General features: G+C 35.5%; 1 protein-coding gene across 17 annotated transcripts in view; it reads left to right on the forward strand.

Moving 5' to 3' along the window:
* KLHL13 (kelch like family member 13) overlaps positions 1–25,736 on the forward strand; it is a 210,756-nt gene that overhangs the window by 175,376 nt on the left and 9,644 nt on the right. For all 17 annotated transcript variants that reach the window (XM_072818202.1, XM_072818197.1, XM_072818190.1 and 14 more), the window contains 3 exons: positions 12,272–12,404; positions 12,950–13,146; positions 24,319–25,114. In XM_072818202.1, coding sequence (XP_072674303.1) covers positions 12,272–12,404; positions 12,950–13,146; positions 24,319–25,114 — 1,126 coding nt within the window. The remainder of the gene's footprint in view (positions 1–12,271; positions 12,405–12,949; positions 13,147–24,318; positions 25,115–25,736) is intronic.

A 25,736-nucleotide genomic window follows, 5' to 3' on the forward strand; every position in this document is an offset into this window, starting at 1 on the left:
ATGATCCTGAGATCATGACCTGAGCCGAAATCAAGAGTTGGATGCTTTAAACAACTAAGCCACCCAGGTGCCCCTGTTCTTTTTTTTAAAAAAAGGCTTTTTTTTTTTTCAAGTTATCTCTACATTCAACATGAGGCTCAAGCTCACAACCCCAAGGTAAATAGTGATCTAGAAGTCAAACACAGATGAACTATCCTCAAAGTATTAGTTCATAACTTGAGTCTACCACTTAATGCAACATTACAAGCTAATAAATGTCAGCAGTAAACTAGTTGAGATAACATTACTCAATGAACATTTACCCATGTTAACTAAAGAGAGAGAAAAGATGTATCACTTTATGTTTAATAGCTTTGAAATAAAAAGTCTACTAAAGTGAAAAAAGGGATCCCTGGGTGGCGCAGCGGTTTGGCGCCTGCCTTTGGCCCAGGGCGCGATCCTGGAGACCCAGGATCGAATCCCACATCGGGCTGCCAGTGCATGGAGCCTGCTTCTCCCTCTGCCTATGTCTCTGCCTCTCTCTCTCTTTCTGTGACTATCATAAAATAAAAATAAAATAAAGTGAAAAAAAAGTTATATACTCTTCCGACTGAGCCAGCCAGGCGCCCTATAAACATTTTATTCTTAATAGAAATAGAATTATGCAGAAAGTCTTCCTTCCTGCCTGCCCTACTTCCTTTCCCCTACCAAAATTGGAAAAAAACAAAAGCAAACAAGCAAACAGAGAAAAAATTTTAACTGCTAGTTGGACACATCCTTTTTAGGACAAGTAGGCCATAGCTATAGCACCATGTTTCAGCTGGTGGCAGTGTATATTAATTGTTGAATGTTACCCAGGTAGAAACAAATTATTTTTTGATTGTTGGCTATGCTTACTCATACCTAGAGAGTTTCAAAATGCCTCCTTGCTGTGGGTGTCTAGGCTCCTAATTGGCATTTTCTCATGTTAAGACTGGTGCCTAACAGATTGTTCTTCTGATATTTTCCTCCAGTTTTATCTATTTACTATTTTTCTAGCCAATTTTAGTTGTAAAGCCAATAAAAGGTCATTTTATGGTCTCAAATTACAATCTATATAATACCGTGTTAAAGAAATGAATTATCCCAAGAGTCTGTACAAATTAACTTGTCTTGCCTTCCAATGGGCTAACTTTATGAAATGCTTATGCTAAGGTAGACATTTGGGTTGCTTATTGTTATATTGATGAACTATATCCAATTTTAAAACTCTATGATCATAAATAAATAATTTTTAAAATTTATTCTTGGGGCACCTGGCTGGCTCAGTCAGTAGAGTATGCAACTCATGATCTCAGCGTTGTGAATTCAAGCCCCATATTGAGGGTAGAGTTTACTTTTAAATATTAAAAAATAAAGATGTATTAATATAAGAAAGGGAGGCATAATAGATAAATGGACAAAGAATATGTGGAAGCTATACATATATATTAATATATATGTATTATTTAATATATTACTTATATATTTCTGTATAATTCTATTTCTATTAAGAATAAAGTTCATTATATAGTATATATAATGAAATATTACCCAACCATAAAAAGGATGAGCTCTTGCCATTTGTGACAACATGGATGGACCTAGAGGATATTATGCTGAGTGAAATAAGTCCAACAGAGAAAGACAAATGCAATATGATTTCATTTAAATGTAAAATCTAAAAAACCCAACAATCCAAAAACCCATACAAACAAAATACAGAAACAGACTCATAAATAGAGAACAAACTGGTGGTTACCAGAGGGGAGATGGTTGGGAAATGAGCAAAATGGGTAGAAAGGGGTGGGACGTAAAGGCTCTCAGTTATGTAATGAATAAGTCAGGGCAATAAAAGGTACAGCATAGGAAATATAGTCAATAGTATTATAATAGTGTTCTCTGGTGACAGATGGTAGCTATGCTTGTGGTGGACGTAGCATTACATATAAACTTGTCAAATCACTATATTGTACACCTGAATCTAATGTAACATTGTGTCAATTATACTTCAATTAAAAAAAGAAGGAATAAAAAAAGGAATAACGATTTTAGAATAATTATGTTTTACAAAAGAAGAGCCCAAATAATCTAGATTGCTGAAGTTTTTATTCAAAATGAAAATTTGTATTTCTTTATTTCAGTTACCTAAATGGAGCTAGAATATAGAGAAATGAATATATAATTTGGGGGGAATAACTTTTATGGTACTCAGGATAGGGTACAATAAATTGTTATACTTTCCAATTGAGTGTGTATCTTTATGATACAAGTTGGAAGAGAGTCTACTACCTTTCCTTTCTGTCTCCTTTAGTAGACAGAATGAGGTTTTGTTGTTAATTAGCATGTGTTGAAATAATACAGAAGACTGGCACATACCAACTGATAGTTAAATATGCTAAATACAGAATTTCAATTTGATTATTTATTGCTAGTATAGAATAACACAGTTTGTTGATGATTATTGATCTTATATTTACAACCTTGATAAACCAACTTATTCTAGGTACCTTTTTGTAGAATCTGTAGGATTTTCTATATAGAAAATTTTGTCTATGAATAAAGGTACTTTTATTTCATTCTTTCCAATCTGATGCTTTTTATTTCATTTTCTTGCCTTATTGCACTGCACAGGAACTCCAGAGAATTGTTAAATAGAAGTGGTTAAATATACATTCTTACTTTTTTGCTTGTATCACTGGGGAAAGCATTCTTTCTTTTACCATTAAGTATGATGTTAGCTATAGGTTGGAGGAAGTTCCTTTCTGTTCCAATTTGCTGAGACTTTTGTTTTGTGTTTTTAATCAGAAACGGTTGTTGGATTTTATCAAATACTTTTTTGTACCTATCGAGATGATCTCATCATTTTTCTTCTTTAATCTGTTGATATTGCAAATTATATTGATTGATTTTTGAACGTTAAGGCAGCCATGCACTGCAGGAATGAGCCTCACTTGGTCATGATCCTTCTTATCTTTCTTACATATTATTAAATTTGATTTGCTAAAATTTTAGGAATTTTTGCACCTATGCTCATGAGGAATTTTGGTTTTAGTTTTCTTACCTTTGTTTGGTTTTGATATTAGGATAATGCTGGCCTTGTAGAATGAGTTAAGACATGTTCCCTCCTCTTAATTTTCTGGATATCTTTGTGTAGAATTGGTATTACCTCTTAATGTTTGGTACAATTCACCAGTAAATATTTAATTTTATAGTTAGACATATAGCTCTTCGGGTTATTGATATCTTCTAGAGTAATCTTTAGCAGCTTGTGTCTTTCAAGGAATTTATCCCTTTCAACGGAGTTGTTAAATTTATTGGTATATGGTTGTTCATATTTACTTATTATCCTTTTAAAAGCTAAACAATCTCTAGTACTATCACCTTTCTCAATCCTGGTATTAGTAATTTGCATTTTTTTCTCTTTATTTCCCTAATCTGTCTGGGTTTTATCAAATGAATGGATCTCCTCAAAGAACCAGGTTTTTTAGTTTTATTATTTTTTTTTCTCTTTCTGTGTTACATTTTATCAATCTCCTCTCTGATCTCTATTTTTTCCATTTTCCTGCTTTTGGCGATTAATTTGCTCTTCTTTATAAAAAAAAGATTTATTTACTTATTTTAGGGAAATAAAGAGAGCTTGCATTCACATGTTGTGGGGAAGAGCAGAGAGAGGGGGAGAGAAAATCTTGAGCAGACTCCACTCCTAGTATGGAGCCTGATGTAGGGCTCAGTCTCACAACCCTGAGATCATGACCTGAGCCGAAATCAAGAGTTGACACTTAACCACCCAGGCACCCTGGGATTAATCTACTCTTCTATTTCCAGCTTCTTAAGGAGGAAGCTGAGATCTTTCATCAGATTGATAAAAAATATTCTTAGCCCTGAAATCTACTTTGTCTGATATTATAGTCATGCCAGCTTTTTTTTTCTAAGTAAGCTTTATGCCCAACATGGGGCTTGAACTCATGACCCTGAGACCAAGAGTTGCGTGCTCTACTGATTGAGCAAGCCAGGTGCCCCCCCATGCCAGCTTTATTTTAACTAGTGTTAAATTGGCATATCTTTTGCCATCTTTCTACATCTTTATTTTTTAATTAACATACAGTAAGATGGATTTTTTTTATTGGGCTATACTTTTACGAGTTGTTTTTTTTTTTATTTTACATTTATGAGTTTTAATAAATACATTGTTTTTTGTAATTGCCACCACAGTTGATGCAGGACTGTCCTGTTGCCCCAACATACTTTTGTTACCCCTTAGCGGTCATACTTAACTCCACCTCTGAACCCTGGACACTACTCATCTGTTTTCTGTCACAGTATTTTTTGTCCTTTTGAGAATATTACATAAATGGCATCATACAGTCTGGAAGCTTTTGAGACTGGTTTCTTTTACTTTGTCTATTATCTCTGAGATCCATTCATTTTGTTGTATGTATCAGTAGTTTGTTTCTTTTTATTGTTGAGAAGTATTCCATGGTATGGAATTTTTGGGGATCTCTTTTTCTTGGTCCTTCATCTTGACCATCTCCCCAGTACTGTCCAGTTTTCTAGGCCTCTCTTGGTCCTCTGGCCTGAAAGCTGGGTTTTATTTATCCTGCTCTGCCATGCACTGACTGTGACTGAACCCATGTCCTGGTCCAAATACAGAGAGGTATTTATTGTAGAGAAATGATCACAGGTCCTCTGATCAAAGAGGAAGCTTCCTCTCCCTCAGGTTTAGGCACTTGCCACCCCCATTGTCAGTGTTGCCACTCCCACTGCCTTGGAATTGCCTAGAGATTGGTACTCAAAAGGGCATAGGGAAATAAAAGTAAAATGGATTTTCTCTACTCACTCTGAGCTTTAGGAGTTTTCTCTGTCTGCTCCCAGATGACTGCCTCCAGGTGATATGGCACCTTAACTCCAGGTTGGGATATATTAGGGGGAAAAGTAGAGGGTAGGGTGGAGGACTCATCATCAGTTTGGTCATACTTTGCATTCTGATTTCCTTCCTCAATTCTTTTGCTATTGTTAACCTATTTTTCATTAGCTTTTAAGCTTTGTGGGGTAGCACCAGAGCAGTATTTATTCTAGGGGAGACTTTTTCCCAACTGAGGCAAATACTTATGTGTACTCTACTTAAGGCTCTAGAATTATAAGGTTTCCATTCTGGTGGTTTGAATGAATTATGCTCAGTCATTGGTGAGCTTGGAATGTTTCTTGTGCTCCTTCTGGGTGGCTCTTTCTCCAGACAAACACATTTATCAGTACTCAACTGAATACTTGAGGGAGACTATTTTTATTTTATTTCATTTTATTTTACTTTATTTTATTTATTTATTTATTGTCTCCATAGCCCTCTCTCTATGCAGATCTCTTCTCCTATGTTCTGCCCTACAAACCTAGCTGCCTTTACTCCCTCAACATTCACCAGAAAAGAATGCTGAGCTTCACCTGTGTTCCCACTCCCTGTGCCTCTCTCTGTCTTGGAAAGTCCAGAACAATCACAGGTCTCATCTAATTTGCTTTTCATCTTTTATAGATTCTTCTCTTGCATCCAGTTTTAAACTATTTTTTTTCACATATTTTGCTTGGTTTTAAGATGTTTCAAGAGTTAAAGTAAATCCAGTCCCTGTTATTTGAGCTTTGCTGAAAACAGAAATCTGTAGGATGTAATTAAATGCTAATTTGTGAGACTCCAATTAAAGGTACCTGATTATTTTGGAAATTTGGTTAGAGAGAGCGCTACAACGGAGGTCAAATTTGAACTAGGCTTTAAAGGAGGGAGGATATTCTATGTGAAAAATAGTGGCATAAATAAAGATATTAGAAAAGAGGTAAGCCTGGTTTTTACCAATGAGCCAGTGTAAACAACAACCCTCTTAAGTGGGTCAGAGTACTTAGGGAATAATGACAAATAAGGTTGTGAACAGTTGAGCTGGGGCCAGATTAAAACAATCTTTAAATTCCAGGAGCACCTGGCTGGCTCAGTTGGTAGAGCCTGTGACCCTTGATCTCAGGGTTGTGGTTTTGAGCCCTACATTGGGTATAGAGATTACTTAAAATCTTAAAAAACAAAACAAAGCAAAAAAAATCTTTCAATTTCTGTAATGTGTTATAACACTGATAGAAAGCCATTAGAAGTTTCTAGACTCCAGGCAGTGTTATGTAGTTAGGGCAGTGTTTAATTCAAATTAATATAAACTTTTATATCCTGTCTATATATCTCTATTGCCTTAAACATGCATCTGTTCCTTCTCTGTCCTCTGAATTAAATGAACAGTATCATGAAAACATGGATATGGTATTGTTTTGATCAAATACATTACATTTACTTGAAGATTAGAACAAGCTCATTCCTTAAACTTTTCTTGAGTTCTTTTATCTTTGTTCATAAAACATATTTTCCATTAATAATCTTTATTGCTCTTCTCAAGATGCATTTCCTTTTCATCCCACATTGTTTTCAAAATTATACTGATCAAAACTGATATAATATGCGAGTAAGTTACTTCTTGTGCAGAATTTAATGGAAAGATTTGCTTATCAGATTGCCTTTTAATATACCCCAAATTACCAATCTAGCTTTTTTCAAAATGACATTACGTTGAATATAAAAGCTATTGACATCTAACCAACTTTTGATAGTAATTATTTGTAGCTCATATGGTTTCTATACTGTAGTTGTGTAATGTCAATGTGTATCCCCTTCTGTTTTAATGTGACCGTTTAACAATGTTTCAAACTCATTTAAACTGGCTCAGTCCTTCAGGGTATTACAGATGTACCTCCCTCTATTTACTAAGATTTGAAGTTTTGATACATTGGTTAAGTTTAATACAGGGAACAGTAAAACCTTTTTTTTTAATGCCTGGTGTTTTTTTCCCCAAAAGTATGTGACGAAGAAAAATAAAACAATGGACGTGGGGAGATTCATAGGAGGGGGAAAGGGAAACATTAGAGTAAAGAAACCAAGAACAGATCATAATCTCTGCATCAGTGGAACCCAAGGCCCAGAAGAAATAGAAAAATAGAGAACTAAGATATGGATTGGGGCAGAAAGAAGTTTAGATTAAAGCAATGGGAACCATTTTACAGAAACTCTAAAAGATTCAGTGGAAACTTCGCACAATTGTGCGAAGAGCTGTATCAGTGTTTGGTCAACTAGCATATGGAAATAGACAACAGACTATAGAATTCTGACAAGGGGAATGAGTACAAATCTGGTGGAAGAAAATGATTTTGTAATAAAAGGACACATTTTAAGTGTACAGGGTATCTTTTTTTTTAAGTTTTTAAAGATTTATTTAAGTAATCTCTACACCCAACTTGGAGCTCAAATTCACAACCCTGACATCAAGAGTCTGACAACTGGGATCCCTGGGTGGCGCAGCGGTTTGGCGCCTGCCTTTGGCCCAGGGCGCGATCCTGGAGACCTGGGATCGAATCCCACGTCGGGCTCCCGGTGCATGGAGCCTGCTTCTCCCTCTGCCTGTGTCTCTGCCTCTCTCTCTCTCTCTGTGACTATCATGAATAAATAAATAAAATATTTAAAAAAAAAAAAGAGTCTGACAACTGAGCCAGCCAGGTACCCCATCAGGGCATCTTTGGGAGTCTTTCTAGTGTTAAATAGGAGAAGAATTTATTATAAGACTGAAAGCAAAAGGTAAATAATACCGATGGCAGGTGAGAATTGTGAAGGAGAATAACCTCCCCTTTTCTTTGAATGTATTCATTCTTCACAAGATTAGATTCTAAAAGTTGTTTAGAGAAATGACTGTATTCTCTACAACAGAATACGTTGTAGAAAGAACTTTAGTTTTTTTCTCTTTATTTTTTTAAAGATTTTATTTATTTTTTTCATGAGAATACACAGAGAGGAGAGAGAGAAGCAGAGACACAGGCAGAGGGAGAAGCAGACCCCATGCAGGGAGCCTGATGTGGGACTCGATCCCGGGTCTCCAGGATCACACCCTGGGCTGCAGACAGCGCTAAACCACTGAGCCACCAGGGCTGCCCTAGTTTTTTTCTCTTTAGAGCTGGGATATACAGATAACAGCATGCAAACAAGATATTTAGAATCTGTATGAAAACAATCTGAATTGACAGATCTTATTTGGATAAAGATAGCAATAATCAGGAATAAAATTGGCAAATGTGGAATTGGATGGTGGGATTGTTCATTTCTGCATTTGAAAATAAAGGTTGTGAAATATACAGAAAGGGAAACTACTTCATATGCAGTGAAAATAAATGCAAAACCTCACAGAAGCAGACACTTTGCCAAAGGTAGATAAATTAAGCTTAGAATAAAAGATACTCAGACTGCATTGAAAGTGGTCTAGGGGCAAAAAAAAAAAAAAAAGAAAAAAAAGAAAAAGAAAAAGAAAGAAAGAAAGTGGTCTAGGGGCTTCAGCTTCCTTTCTTTGGGGATGCCAGATTATACCGAGGAAGGGTAGGGGATTTTTTAAGGATAGTGCAAAGGGAAGCAAAATGATCAGATTTGTGAAGAGGGTAAAAGCTCCTGGTATCTTAGCTGAGCTGTCCAGATTTAAAGGATTGAGTATAAACCTAAACAAGCAGTTTTAATAGAATATGGACAAAATGAGAAAGGACACAGATAATGATAAAGGAAGCATTAGCTATTCCTTTATTCAAAAAGAAAAAGAAGGAATAATAATAAGGAGTAGGAATGGAGCCTACTAACATTACTCAGTTCCCCGTGTAAAGTACTTATAGGAGTATTTTATTTTATTTTACTTATAGGACTATTTTAAAGACAGAAGAGCTAGCAAATATTTGTCTCTTGGGCTTTTGTTGTTTTTAGTGGAAGAGAATAACTGACTGGATACAATCACTGTTTTGACAGAATAAGCCATGATTGCCTTGCACAGATAATTGTCTATATATACCTTAGAGAAGATTCAGAAATATTTTTCATGAATAAAAATAAAGCAAGGTGGCATACAGTACCTAATCTCACTTCACTGGTATTTTAACATTTTTTTTGCCAGTACCCAAGGTATAATCAATTTCCCAAGATGAACCATGTGCTTTAACTTGACAGTAGCTATTAAAACTTTAAAAATATGTGTTCTTGAAACCAACAATTCCACTTTTATGAATACTTCCCACAGATCTACTCACAAAAATAGGTATATGTACAAGGAGGTCTGTTACATCATTGCTCATAATGGCAGAAGTTGAGAGACAACCTAAGTATCCAACCAGAGAGGAATGGATGGATAATGAATGATACGCTGCCACGATGGAATATTATGCATCCACTAAAAAGAAAATGAAGTAGATTTGTTTATACTGAGTGGTGTCTATTTTATGTGCTAAAGTGATTTTTAAAAATGCACAATATGTATAGTATTCCGCTTTAAAAATCCTATATATGTACAAGCAAATGATAGATTATGCATATGTATAGAAAGAGACCTGGAAGTATATATAATAAAGTGTTAACAGTAAGTTATTTCCTGCATGTAGAAGTGGTGGAGTTTTAGTTTTTAATTTATATCTTGTATTTTTATAACAAGCATATGTTTAATTTTTTAAAAACCTGCAATTTACCTGAGGGAGAAAAAAGCCAAGCCCTCATGAGTCAACCTTTTCTCCCTAAACCCTGGTTCAATTCCTCTTCTCTCATCATAGCCTTTACAGTTTAGTACAAAGAAGCACTATAGGCACCATTGGTTTTATTATTGGAAGAAGTTTCCCAAATCAAGTTCCTGGTTTCTAGTTAGCTTGTCCCAAAATTAAAGTTCTGCTCAACATGACCATGTGGTTTTAAAATACCAAGTGGTAGCTTCTTGGTAAAATCAGAGTTGTTTGTTCACTCACTAGTTGAACATAAATTGAACATAGATTAAGTGCAAACATGATAGTCCGTCAACTCTTCTATCTGATGGCTCCCTCCATCTGAATCAATTTCTTAACCATCCCATCCCTTTCCCAGTGGTCATTTTCAATGCTACCCAATGCTTGTCTCCCTTTGAAAGGCAATCCCTTTATTGCAATTCAGACTCCATATATGAATTCTCCAAAAGCTACTTTTTGCCTTCTGCATGAGAATATTCCCCTAAAATGGACATATCCTTTTACCTTTACTTTTCTAAATAACAGAGGCTGGAGATCATTTAGCAATGGAAAATGGAAACTGTCAAGGGTGGGGGTATATAATGTTTGTGTTTATAGAAGAAAAGAGGCATTTGTGAAAGATTTGATATTTGTGAACAAAAACATATGTCAGTCACTGTTAGAGAAAGAAAAATATGATACATAATCCTGTTTAAAGTATATGTATAATGTATAAATATTTTTGGAATAAAAATATTTATATCTCTTTCCACAGAGAAAGTGGCTGGATCACATTATCTCTTTGAAGTTCCAGTTCTGTAGATTCAAGCATTTTCTTTAAAAAGCAATTTAAAAATTATGATGAGAAGATGTTTAGACTGAGATTTATATTATTCATATGTGAAAGATCAATATTTCTAAAACTACATTCTTCAATATGTCATGCCTTTTGCTTCTTAAATCCGTGAAACACAACTTTAAATAAAAGTTTTATTTGGGGGATCCCTGGGTGGCGCAGCGGTTTAGCGCCTGTCTTTGGCCCAGGGCGCGATCCTGGAGACCCGGGATCGAATCCCACGTCGGGCTCCCGGTGCATGGAGCCTGCTTCTCCCTCTGCCTGTGTCTCTGCCTCTCTCTCTCTCTCTGTGACTATCATAAATAAAAAAAAAATTAAAAAAAAAAAAGTTTTATTTGGGGTCATTAAAATATGAAAGGGGTGGAATGCTTGCTATTTTGTTGTGTTACATTATTACATTACAATATATATTAGAAGGTGATTTGTATGAGTATCTTCATGGTTTTTAATAATAATATAATTACCATTTAGAAACTAGAGAGTAAATCTTGCTACAGTCTTCAGTCTTGAGCCTCAGTTTGTCTCCTTTTTGTGCATTTTACCAGACTATTATCATCTTAAGATGGTTCATTCTCCCAAGAATAGACCAAAGGAACAACTGCCTATTTGTCATCGGTTGGGATCATCATAGGAGGGTGGAAGAGCTAACCAATAGGCCCTCTTCTCACAAGAGCTCTGTCCATCCTCTGAATTGTGGGTGCCATCCTTTTAATTCTTCACTGCACTTTAGGCATTTTTTAGGCATTTGGGGACAATTATGTGCCATGTTGGAGCTACCTGGGCTCTTTTTTGCCAAAGATAATTAAATTCCAGACTTGAAACCTGAAAGATAATTGGCCAGGCAGCAGCAATGTACCAAGTATAAGGATATCTAAAACAATCCCTAATTCTCAAAGATATGGAACAATCTAGTTAGTAGAAAAGAACTCCTATCTTGCAATTAGCACAGATTCTCTATACCTTTCTTTCTCAAAAAGAAAAACAAAACAAACCCCAAAAAACAAACAAAACCAAACTAAGGGCCCCTGGGTGGTCTGACTCTTGGTTTCCACTCAGGTCATGATCTCAGGGCTGTGAGATGGAGCCCTGCATTTGCTATGCCCTGTGAGTGGAACCTGCTTAAGATTCTCCCTCTCCCTCTGCCCCTCCCCACCCCCATGTACATGTGTGTGCTAAGTAGATAAATCCTTTTTTTTTTTTCAAAAGCAGAAAACAAACCTCAAAACTAAAACAAAAAAACAAGGTGTGTCAGTAGTGCACTATAAAAGAACTATTAATATATTATTACAGAAAGCAATGGTATCTATCACCCTAATTCTGCACTTGGGAAAATGAAAGCATACAGGTAATTTCTTTTCAAAATAAGATAAAGTCAGTGGTTGTGTAAATAAGTAAACGTATATACTATTTCCATATTTGTTCTTAATCAAAATTAGTCTTTTTTAAAAGATTTTATTTATTTATTCATGAGACACACACACACACACACACAGAGAGAGGGAGGCAGAGACATAGGCAGAGGGAGAAGCAGCCTCCATGCAGGGAACCCGACGTGGGACTCGATCCCAAGTCTCCAGTATCAGGCCCTGGGCTGAAGGCAGTGCTAAACCGCTGAGCCACCTGGGATGCCCTAAATTAGTCTTAATTTTACCTTTTCCTACTCTTCCTACTGTGAATTAGCTATACATTGTCATGCATCAAGTAAGTTTAGTTTTCTGCATAATTATTCTGTTGGTTTTATGTTCTAAATATGTCTCACACATTAATATATAAACAGAATTTTAGCATGTAGAAATGTGTCTACCCATTTAACCTTGGTTAGTGGCTTAATTCATCTTCTTGTTGTAGGGCTTTGACCAGCTTCGACTTGAAGGATTGCTTTGTGACGTGACTCTGATGCCAGGTGACACAGATGATGCCTTTCCTGTGCATAGAGTCATGATGGCCTCTGCTAGTGATTACTTCAAGGCTATGTTCACAGGTAGGTTGGCTCGCTAAATTCTGCACCCACATTAAAACAATATGAAAAATACATGTTTATGTGTTTTTGTTTCTAAAGTGAAATGCAGTTCTTTTGATCTGTATCTTTATAAGAAGAAATGTTTCAAAAGGAATATATACCCAGCGTGTGTGGTTGTAGGCAGCGCTTTTTAAATTTGGGAAATGGATGTACCTTTTTCATACTTCTATCCACTTTTACTTCACAACTTCTCTTTTACAGGTACATATCCGAATGCTCTGCCAGAGGCTCTGGGTCCCATTAAGACAATCTTTAATCCATCAAAAGATATGAAGTGACAGGAGAACATTTTGGAGGCACTTGCATTATATACGACTTCCATTAGTATAGAGATACTCCTTTTTAAGTACTCTCTTTTAACTGTAAAATATGCAGAAGTCTAACTCTGACATAAATGCTTACATAGAATAAAACTTTTCCTTGATTTTATTGCATCTAACTAGCAGCAGAAGTGAGTTTGACCTTAATTATCCACCCTCATTTAATTGAATGTCTTTTTATTTAAGGTGGAATGAAAGAACAAGATTTAATGTGCATTAAGCTTCATGGTGTGAGCAAAGTCGGCTTAAGGAAAATTATTGATTTCATTTATACTGCAAAGCTTTCTCTCAACATGGACAACCTTCAAGACACACTGGAAGCTGCCAGTTTCCTACAGATTCTGCCGGTTTTGGACTTCTGCAAAGTATTTCTCATATCTGGGGTAAGACATTTTCAAATCTTCAGATATTTTCCTGCAGTATAGTCTGATGTAGCCTGTTTAAAGACTAATGAATTTGTTATGTAGGCATGTGAAACTTTGGCCATTAGAGAGAAGTGTTAGGTAGTATGTGTTCTGGAACTAAGTTGAGAGGAAAACAGTACAGGTGCATTTTCACAGAACAGAATCATTTCATAAAAGCCTTCTGTGTGATTGCATGATATCAGACAGTAATAGTGCTTGATAACGATATATATGTTAACTTTTTTACTGATGTTATATATTTTAATCTGAACTTCTCTAAGTCTTTTAAACCAGGCTAAGTTATTTTTTTTTCTGCCTTAAATATGGGAGATAGGTCCTGAGAAGAAGTAACACCTATGTGACAACTTGAAGGTGAAAGTCTTAATTCTATAGAAACACATCATCCACTAAATCAGTTTTAGCCTCTATTAATAGATAGGAAAGGGCACACATACTAATCAATGAACTGCTTAGCAGTCATGTGGTTCCTGAAGGCACTGCCCTATTTGAGATCCATAAATTTGACTTTTGGGAAATGAAATGCTTTGGTAGCAAAGAAATATTGCCAAGATGATTTCTAGAGCTTATGGAGCTTGCTTTTGTGACTGAAAATTATGGCAATAGTAAATTTTGACATATTTTCTAACTTATTAAATTAGTGGATAATACATTTCTCTACAATTGATTTAAATTCATGCCAGTTGTAATGTTGGTAAATAATTGCTATTGGGCTTTTTAAAAGTTGCATTTACTTAACTTGGAGCCCCGCGTTTAAAACCCTACATTTCAAGAGCACATGTCTTCAGTGATTTTATTAATAAGCTACTCCTTATCTTACAAAGTCAGCCAACTGCTAATTTAACTGGACTGTTGAAAATGTGTTTTGTTTGTGTGTTACAATTTTAAAGTACTCATCCTACTGTCTCACAATTATCATAAACTTTTAAGCTGTTATATTTCAGAGATCTTTAAGGCAGTGTAGTGTTAACAGTATTATTTTGTATTGTCCAATTCGCTATTGTATAAGTAACCCACACAAAGTTTGTTTATTTCCCATGATACTGCTTGTCCTCATTACTGAATGTGAGTACTAAATTTCATTTTAATTTGATCACACTAGGCCCTTCCCCTTAGGACTAAGCATCTTTTCTCTAGTTTTGTGCCACTGACATCATATAACAGCTTCATTTCAAGAAAAAGATGAACTTAATTAAATGTATTTTTAAAATGTATCAAGTCCAATAATCAATTTAGTAATGACACTTAATGCTTATAGTTACAGACTCTTAACATTGCTTTACACTGATCTCTGCAACATGTTTGTGCTGAGCCAAATTAGGTACAGTGTTGTGATTTCTTTGGAACTAGTCATTAATAATAGGCATTTATTGTCGACCTCTTCTCTAATACCAGAGTTTAGTACTTATAACTTTAGATATTGGCTGTCATCTGTTCCTTTCCCTGAAAGAAAAGGGCCAAATGGAATAAAGCATGATTTATGAAAAGTTATAAAAGCATACAATTGTCAAAGTAACAGTATTAGAAAACAGTTTTGTTCTAGAAAACTCTAAAACAAGTTTATTTAAAGGTGACATCACAGTAATTTTGCAATAGTGACGATTTTTCTATAACTAGGATGTTGGCTCTTTAACCTATTTGAAACATTTATTATACTGTGTGCTTTACCTGTTTGAAATGTCTTCATTTTTATGAACACTTAATATTGTCTTAAAGATTATATTCTTCATTTCTAGTATCCTCTACAGACATCCTAAAACCCATTTCTAATGGAGAAGAGGCTTGTCTCTGACAAAGCTTACCTGTGGTATAGTTTACTTCTGCCTCTCTTGGTTTAAAACATTCTGTGAGCTCTGAGGAAACATCTCTTTTCTTAGTACCATTCTATTTACCTTTCACCCTGTTTGCTGAGGATGTCTGTGTGATTTTATGGTGGAAATATTCCATCTCGGAATCCATAATTTTTGAGAACAATTGCAGATTATTGGTGTAAAGATTACATAAAATCCACCTTTTCCCATCTGCTTCTTTCATGTGTTCCATTTCTTAGTTAAATGTTCAGCCTTACTCTATTTCCTCTTTCCTTCTCATCAATTAAGTGGACCAGGCAGGGGAGTAACCCTTGGGTGTCTTTTCTACTTCTAAGAACTGGAAGTTTAAAGATAATATATTTTTCAAAGGTAGATTTGTTTTGAGTTCTCCCACAAACTAAGTTTTATAGATAATTTTTAAATAGAACAATCTCATGTTTTAAGTATTGTGTGCTTAAACCAAAGGTTTTGAGCAATTAGGTTTATGGGTTTTTTAAAAATTATTTTTAAAGATTTTATTTATTTGACAGAGAGAGCACAAGCAGGGGGAGCAGCAGGCAGAAGGAGGGGGAGAAGCAGGGAGCCCAATGTGGGGCTTGATTCCAGGACCCCGAGATCATGACCCGAGGCCAAAGGCAGACACTTAACTGACTGAGCCACCCAAGGCGCCCCTAGGTTTATGTTTTTAATGATGCAGTGTGATTATACTTCACATAACCAAAACACTCCTTGGGTTTGAGTTTTTAGAAAGAAAAGTTAGTTTCCAATACAACTATAGCCTATCCCATTCTTAATCATTTGTGTGGCTGAAGAGGAGCAGTGGGACATAAAATGTGACTCAGCAGACAACTCACAAAGTATTTTTATGTTAGTTTTAAATGACAACTTTAAAGATTCATTTATTTGAGATGGAGAGATTGGGAGAGAATGTGCAAATGAGGGGAGGGGCAGAGGGAGAGAATCTCCAGCAGACTCCCCACTGGGCTCATAGCCCCCCTCAGGGCTCAATCCCAGGATCCTGGGATTATGACCTGAGCCAAAATCAAGAGGTGGATGCTTAACTGACTGAGCCACCCAGACTCCCCTTGAATGATAACTAATTTTTTAAAAAGATTTTATTTATTTTTTCATGAGAGAGAGAGAGAGAGAGAGAGAGGCAGAGACACAGGCAGAGGGAGAAGCAGGCTCCATGAAGGGAGCCCGATGTGGGACTCGATCCTGGTCCCCAGGATCATGCCCTGAGTCAAAGGCAGACGCTCAACCGCTGAACCACCCAGATGTTTCAAATGATAACTTTTAAATCCAATAGTAAAGCCACCCTCACCTTAGGTGGTAGAAGCACCAGTGTTCTAGAATAGAGCATCAGGCTCCATAGAACAAGAACCATTCCCCTCCCAACTTTGCCATCTTTTGAAGTAATGCTTTTCTCTTAAGGTGTTAATTAGTATTATAGTTTATGGGATCTGGTGCTTTTGTTCTTGCTATGTTACTTTCATGCCAGTTGTGGAAAAGAGAACCATGAAATGGATGCAGAGGGATAACAGCAAAGGTTGTAAAGTAGAGTAGGTAAAATTTGCTATTAAACTAAAAACATTTTACTTTCATGTATCATGGAGATGATGGAAAACTACCTTCATTTAATTACGGGTCTAAGAATTACGTTTGTTTTTGTCTTTATGACATTGTATAACTACAGCATGCTAAATACTGTGCAGCCATTCCTTGATTTACAAACAGGTTGTGATTAAATTTTTTGCTTATCATTTGTCTGCTATTTGGAATTTGTAACATCTAGCATTTGCCCCATGGAATTACGATTATGGAGGATTACAGGCTATCCCACAAAAGCCAATTTTTAACATCAAATTGCTGAAGTAGGACATTTGTCATTGAACTGGAGATATTATAATTTAAATATACAATTACACAGAATAAACAAACCAGGATGAAGGTGAGCAAGAAACCATTTTCTTTTTATATAAAAGCATATTTAATCAGAGAATGAAGATGCCATTGTGCTTTAGACTTGGTGATACTCTCTTTAAATTCTGGGTTTTTTTAAGTGTCTCTCTTTTTTTTTCCTTGATGCATGTATATATAGCATTGGTTCCACTTGTACATTGATTATCACTGATTGGGGTGGGGAGCTCACAATGGAATGTAGATAATTTTATTGAGATGACTGGTGGTAATAAAGAATTGGCGACAGTGGAAGACAAAGGAGGAAAGGGGCGCCTGGGTGGCTCAGTTGGTTAAGTGTCCCACTTCTTGGTTTCAGCTCAGATTGTGATCTCAGGGTCTTTAGATCAATCCCCACATCAGGCTCCGAGCTCAGTGAGGAGTCTGCTTGAGATTCTCTCTCTCCTTCTCCCTCTGCCCCTCCCTACTCTCTCTCTGTCTCTCTCTCTCTCAAATAAAATAAATCTTTAAAAGAAGAAAGGAGGTGCATATGTAGGAGAGGCAAAAGGTAGAGAAAAGGAGTTCTCTCAAGGGGACAATGAAGGAAATAAGAAGTTACTGGAAAAGATAGTTTCTTTCACTATTCAATGATGATATCAGCAGCAAGCTTTGAGAATGTTCCTCTTGATGCCAGAATTTTTTGTATGGTGCTTATATTTCACATTCCTTGTTTGATCTAATTGGGTTTGCCCACAAAAATTAACAAACATGTCTTTTCAGATAGTTTTTTGCCTTTGGGGAAGTTTAATTAGAGGAAGACTGGTATAAATCATTTTACAGTGACTCAAAACTGCCCCTCCCCTCCCCCAACTAAACCATGCTTGACTGCCTTATTGTTGAAGCAGACATTCAGTGAGTAATACCCAGATACTTATTTATGGTTGAGCATCTATTCTCATTAGTTAGTACCCACACTGTGCTAGTTGTTAAATATCCTAAATATTATTCCTGCCTGTAACTTGAACCACTGCATTCTTGCCCATCTGCTATGTGGGACTCCCTAGGGCAAGAAGAGTCTGGGCTCAAACCAAGTCATCCTCCCATAGCCATTATAATACCCAAGATTGTATCCAAAAAGGGATATGCATTCAAAGTGCATAGCAATAAGAGAATTGGATCCCCCACACTGGAGATGTGGCAGTTAGAATTTGGAGACAAAGACTGAGACAAAGTTTTTGGTTTTTAATCATCTTTTTGTTCTTCTTACCAAAAGGTCCCTTCCCTGTGTCCTGTGATGCCCTCACCTGTGAAAGGAGGCCCGAGACAAGATGCCTCTTACATCCTCCACCCCCACAAAGTAGCTTTTAATTGATTTTTTTCCCAGTCCATGGACATGGATTTCTCTCTCTGCATTGCTTGTACTTAATGCCAGGCTGCCATTTTAATAAACTAGATAGCACCAAGGAGAATTTACTGCATTGATTATCTGAAGAGTACCCCCAAATTTGCCAGCTAACTTCTTAGTCTTTGCATTTTCCTTGAGGGCACAAAAGCAGAAATTCATTTTTGTTTTTGCTTTTTTCCTAAATGGAAGTTTATTCATATAACACACTGATCTTCACCAAAATAACATCACAGATTTCTGATGAAACCTGTCATTAAAATATCATGTTATGGTAATTAAATGTTTGGATGCATTGAGTGCCATTTGAACAATTTAATATGGCAGCAATGAGTGTGTTAATGAGAATACCACTTTTAAAATTATGATGCCTGGAACTGCCTTTAGGGTGACCTATGAAGGTTGTTTGATTACAATAGAATAATTTATAATATTTTATACTAAGGAAACCTAAATGAGCACTTGATTATTTTAAAGCAAATTTGTTAGTTCTCATAAGTAGTTGAGAAATTTTGTCCTGTTTTGCTTCTCTATCCTTTAAAACACTAATATGTATATGAATTCTAGTCTGTAATAACTCTTCTTTGGAATTTTGACCAGGCTATAGATTCTGATGAAATTAGAGTTCTTTCTACTAATGAACTATATTCTTTAAAATAAGCTTTAAACTTCATATTTTATTTTTCAAAATGTAATATATTCTAATATATACATGATTTTTGTTAAATGTTACATTACTACACATATCCACTATTTAATACTATTTAGGCTAAATGTTTGGGTATATGCTAACTGAAGCACTTTTAAGAATCATGACTGAGAGGTGGATGAAAATGAGCCATAATTGAGTATTTGTGTATTTTTCCAAAAATCGTTTACCATTACTCCATTATTTTGATCTGCTTATATTGTTAACTATTATTCTATACTTTGTATCTATAATCCCTATAATCTATGATTAATTGTTTTAGTTTTGATGACACTCATAACAACTAATTTTCTGCTACATAATTTTTATCTGAGTTTCATTTTAAAATTAAGGGTCTAGTAATATTTTATATTAATTCAAAATGCATTATATTTTTAGTTGTATCTGTCATCACATCTTTTTTATATTGATGATAATTTGAGTGTTTAACCTTTGTTATATACCCACAGTGTGATACCTGTTGTACATGGGGTAGAGAAAATGCCAGTCCTTCCATCAAGAAGATGACAGTTTGGGAGGTTATGAAATACCATTCTCTGGTGATTTTTAAAAGAAGAGTAGGCAGCTATCTGTATATATTAGGTGGTCTGTCAAGGACTGTTACAATTTTGTGTATCTGTCTCTGAGCATACTGATATATAGATTTTTTCCAAATGCCCTTAAATCAAAGGTAGGTTTTTTATGCTGTTATTTGAGTGACTGTTTCTTATTGGATGAAGTTAAACAGGGAAAAGGGGAAGGAACTAAATTCCTTAATCCTGTTTCCAAATTACACAGTTTGGTTTTTAATTTTTTATCCTATTTGTTTTATATGTTATTAATTTAGACTTACATTTGGTGACTAACAACTGATGGTATCATTTTGCCTATTTGAAGTGCCTGTCTTTGTTGTTTTTATCTGTAATCCTATCAGTAATGATGAGACTCTGCAAACTTGGGAATAATTTTTTTTGTGTTCTCGTCAACTTTTGCTTATCCATACTAGTTAATGTGTTCAAAAGTGCAAATTACCCTTGCTCTGGGGAAGACCTACTTCTTTCCTGCTTCAGAAAGTGGACTCATTACCCCTGACACTAACTTCTGCCACCCGAGGTGTTGTGGGCAACTGGGTATTAACTGTAACTTCATTTACACAATGAAAAATTTTATGAGACGCCAACCTGCCACTCCTAAAATTGGATTGAAAAGTACTTTTTATTAACCACATTGGAAACCCAAGGTACTGAAAAGTGTTAAGTGGTGTATTTCAAAAGGCCCATAATTTGTTAACGTATTTTTCCTAGTTCTTTTGTGTTGTAATTCTGTTTAGCTATTTTTAAGAAATATATAGCTATTAAGAATATAATAAACAATTAAAATTTTTTGGTGATTCCTGCAAAGCAAATCAGCTGCTTAAAATTGTTCAAATTCTTCCTGAATAATTTTATGAAAATAGCCTTGTGTACGTGTGTTAACCTTAGAGTTTTCAGTGATGATGTATCTCAAGTGGGCTGATATTGTATGCAGAGGAGTAATCATTTTAGTCTCATTTCAGCTTTTAAATGAAAGGATAAGAGAAGGATTAGCCAATTTTCTCTTAATCATCTGCCAATCTGTTAACAATGCAGTTGTGTCAGTGAAGTTCATATGACATATGTGAACACATACTTGACAAAATTAAAAGAAACCACTGAGTCTTTGCCTGTGACCTGCTTATGTGTTTGTATATACACACAGGTATTTGTATGGTAGGCTTATTTCAGTGATTTATTCCTTGCATAATATTTGCTGATGTGATTTTCCTGTTTTCATTTTTGACCAGTTATGATAGCATCAGAAAGAGCTCTTGCTGAAGATGAGCCTATCCATCACTTGTCTCCTTTTCCTATTTTTCCGTTTTTGCTACATTGTCACTTGTGCAGGGGAGACTTTTCTGGGCTCATTTTGACTCCAGGCAGAGCTAGAGTATGCCAGGAATAGGGGAATGGCCAAGAGAAACTGTTGCAAGCCATCACCATAGACACCAGAAATTAACTATGCCACGAGTAAATGTGATGGAGACACACCTGTTCCAATTCTCACTGAAGTGATTCCTTTCCTTGTATTTCCACATAAATAATGTGAAAATAATCTCATACTAGGAGTAATTGTCTTATTAAATTACCTTCATTAGAAACAATAACATTTGAAAGAATCAAAATGAATTACAGTAATGAACCATGACTGTTTATGTGAAAGAGAAATCTAGAGATCTCGTATTAGAGATTTTCTGTTTGTGGATCTGCTAGCAATGTGACTCTTTTTTTTTTTTTTAAACTTAAGCCAAGCTCTGCTTCCTACTAGTTCTGTGGTCTTTTTTTTTTTTCTTAAGATTTTATTTATTCATGAGAGACACGGAAAGAGAGGCAGGAACACAGGCAGAGGGAGAAGCAGGTTCCATTCAGGGAGCCTGATGTGGGACTTGATCTTGGGACTCCAGGATCACACCCTGAACCGAAGGCAGACACACTTAACCGCTGAGCCACCCATGTGTCCCTAGCAATGTAGTAACTTTTAAGAATCATGACTGAGAAGCAGATTAAGGTGAACCTTAATAGAATAACCCTTTATTTTTCCAAAATTTCCATCTTTCCAGAATTTTATCAGTATATTTCTGAGAGGGAACACACATTTCCAGAAGAAAAAAGGAATTATTTTGGCCATAGTCAAGTTATAACATTGTTTCTTAGAGTAACTTTATAATTTACTGATTTTGAGAATTTTCTTTATTTTTCAGTATTCAATAAATATTGGCCACTTTTAAAAATTTTAATTCCAATATAGTTGACATACAGTGCTGTATTAGTTTCAGGTGTACAATATAGTGATTCAGCATTTTTGTACATTACTCGGTGCTCATCAAGATAAGTATACTCTTAATCCCCTTCACCTGTTTCACCCATTTCTTCACCTACCTCCCCTCTGGTAACCATCTGTTTGTTCTCTGTAGTTGAGAGTCTGTTTTTTGTTTTGTTTTGTTCATTTGTTTCTTAAATTTCACATATGACTGAAATCATACAATATTTGTCTTTTTTTAACTGACTTATTTCTGTTACCGTTATACTCTTTAGATCCATCCATGTTGTTGAAAATGGCAAGACTTCGTTCTTTTTATGGCTGAATAATATTCCTGTGTGTATTGTGTGTGGGTACACCATATCTTCTTTATCCATTCATCTATGGATGGACACTTGGGCTGCTTCCATGATTTGGCTATTGTAAATAGTGCTCCAGTACACATATGGGTGCACATAGCCTTTCAAATTAGTGTTTTCATATTCCTTGGGTAAATACTCAGCGGTACAATTACTGGGTCATATGATAGCTCTATTTGTAATTTTTGGAGGAACCTCCATACTGTTTTCCACAGTAGCTGCACCAGTTTATATTCCCACCAACAGTATATCAGTACATGAGTGTTCCCTTTTCTCCACGTCCCTGCCAGCACTTGTTGTTTCTTGTGTTTTTGATTTTAGCCATTCTGACAGGTGTGAGGTCATAGCTCATTGTGGTTTTGATTTACATTTCCCTGATGGTGAGTGATGTTGAACATCTTTTCATTGTGTCTGCTAACCCATCTGCATGTCTTAATTGGAGAAAAGTCTGTTCATATCTTCTGCCCATATTTTAATCAGATTATTTGTGTTTTCCTGGTGTTGAGCTGTATAAATTCTTTATATATTTTGGATAGTAACCCTTTTTTGAATATGTTATTTGAAAATATGTTTTACCATTCAGTAGGTTGTCTTTTTGTTTTCTTGCCTGTTTCCTTTGCTGTGCAGAAGTTTTTATTTTGACACAGTTCCAGTAGTCTCTTTTGGCTTGTTTTTCCTTGCCTCAGGAGATATTTCTAGAAAAATGTTACAGCTGATGTCAGAGAAATTACTACCTGTGCTCTCTTCTAGGATTTGTATGGTCATAGGTCTCACTTTTAGGCCTTTAGTCCATTTTGAGTTTACTTTTGTGTATAGTATATGAAAGTGGTCCAGTTTCATTCTTTTGCATGCAGCTGCCCAATTTTCCCAAAACCATTTGTTGAAGAGGCTGTCATTTTCCCATTGCATGTTCTTGCCTCCTTTGTCAAAGACTAATGGACTATATAATCACAGGTTTATTTCTGGGCTTTCTGTTCTGTTCTATTGATCTATGTGTCTTTTTTTTTGTGCTGGTACCTTACTGTGTTGATGACTACAGCTTTGTAATATAACTTGAAGTCTGAAATTGTGATATCTCCAGCGTTGCTTTTCTTTTTCAAGATTGCTTTGGCTATTCAGGTCTTTTGTGGTCCCATACAAATTTTAGAATTGTTTGTTCTAGTTCTGTGAAAAATTCTGTTGGCATTTTGATAGGAATTGCATTAAATGTGTAGATTGCTCTGGGTAGTATGGATCTTTTAACAATATTAATTCCAAACCATGAGCATGGAATGTCTTTCCATTTATTCATGTCCTCTTCAATTTTTTTTATTAATGTTTTATCATTTTCAGAGTACAGGTCTTTTACCTCTTGCTTAAGTTTATTTCTAGCTATTTTATTATTTTTGGTATAATTCAAATTAGATTATTTTCTAAATTTCTCTTTTTGGTACTTTATTGTTAGTATATAGAAATGCAATGGGTTTCTGTATATTGATTTTGTATCCTGTGACCTTACTGAACTCATTTATCAGTTCTGGTAGTTTTTTGGTGGAGTATTTAGGGTTTTCTATATAAAATCTCATGTCCTCCTATCTGCAAATAGTGACAATTTTACTTCTTCCTGACCAGTTTGGATGCCTTTTATTTCTTTTTCTTGTCTGATTGCCATGGCTAAGACTTCTAGTACTGCATTGAATAAAAGTGGTGAAAGTAGACATCCTTGTCTTTTTCTTGATCTCGGGGGAGAAGCTCTCAGTTTTTCCCCATTTGAGTATGATGCTAGCTGTAGGGTTTTCATATATGGCCTTTATTATATTGAGGTATTTTCTCTCTAAACCTACTTTGTTGAGCGTTTTTACCATGAATGTATATTGTGCTTTGTCAGATGCTTTTTTTCTACATCTGTTGAAATGACAATAGAGTCTTTATCCTTTCTCTTGTTGATGTAATTTTCTTTTAGCCACTTTCTACTGGATTAGGTAAAGGTGGTTTGTGAATTTTCTTTAGATCATTAATGTATTTAGATAAGAATCTTTATTTTCATCTATATGGACAGTAAAAAGCTTAGTTTACTCTTATTCTAGAACAGGCTTATGTTTTCCAGATCTGAATGTCATGAAAATAGTAGCATTTTAATTTTTTTTATTGGTTTAATAGGTCACTTTAGACAATTGTGTCGAAGTTGGTCGGATTGCCAACACCTACAATCTTACAGAAGTGGATAAATACGTCAACAGTTTTGTTTTGAAGAATTTTCCTGCATTGCTGAGCACCGGGGAGTTCTTAAAACTCCCTTTTGAGCGTCTTGCCTTTGTGCTTTCCAGTAATAGCCTTAAGCACTGCACTGAACTTGAGCTCTTTAAGGCTACCTGTCGCTGGCTACGTCTAGAAGAGCCTCGGATGGACTTTGCTGCAAAACTAATGAAGAACATACGATTTCCACTGATGACACCACAGGAGCTCATTAATTATGTGCAAACCGTGGATTTCATGAGAACTGACAATACTTGTGTGAATCTCCTTTTGGAAGCCAGCAATTACCAAATGATGCCATATATGCAACCAGTGATGCAGTCAGACAGGACTGCCATTCGGTCTGACACCACTCATTTGGTCACACTAGGAGGAGTTCTGAGGCAGCAGCTAGTTGTCAGCAAGGAATTGCGCATGTATGATGAAAAGGCCCATGAATGGAAATCGTTAGCCCCCATGGATGCTCCAAGGTACCAGCATGGCATTGCTGTCATTGGAAATTTCCTCTATGTCGTTGGTGGACAGAGTAATTATGACACAAAAGGAAAAACAGCAGTTGATACAGTCTTCAGATTTGATCCTCGATACAATAAATGGATGCAAGTTGCATCTTTAAATGAAAAGCGCACCTTCTTCCACCTAAGTGCCCTCAAAGGATATCTGTATGCAGTTGGTGGGCGAAATGCAGCTGGTGAACTGCGTAAGTGTTTGCATTTATGTTAAGCATAGAGACTAATTTCTTTACCCAAAAATTCTCATTAAATCATAAAATAAGCAGTTCTGTAAAATTAAAGACAAAAAATGTAGCTAGGGTTTCATTTAAACTGTTTTTCTTAGGAAATATCAGAGACAATCTGTATGCCTAATCCGGATTTATATTGTTGGCCAGAGTACAAATTATATCTTAGGAATATATCAGTATGTTGCAGAGTATTTTATTTGGCAGTATATATGGTTTTCATCTTGACAGTGTAACTACAAAGTATATTCTGCTAATTTAAATTCTAATAGCGTCTCGGACAGAAGTTTGGCATGTTTTCTTATTTTCCATTTTTAAAAGCCCACATAATATTTTACTGTACAGGTTAAAATTCTTCTTTACAGAGGACTATTATTGTTTCTTCTTTTACATAATCTGTTACCCTTTCTTAGACCACATAGTAAGATAATTTTCTTTGTCAATTAAATATACAAAGTTCAATATTACCCAAACTTTATTTACTGTGAGTAATATGACCTATGACTGTTAGTTTTAAAAATCATTCTCTCTTGGGGTGCCTGGGTGGCTCAGTCAGTTAAATGTCCAACTCTTGACTTCAGCT

Source organism: Canis lupus, chromosome X, assembly GCF_048164855.1.
Source record: "Canis lupus baileyi chromosome X, mCanLup2.hap1, whole genome shotgun sequence".
Lineage (NCBI taxonomy): Eukaryota > Metazoa > Chordata > Mammalia > Carnivora > Canidae > Canis > Canis lupus.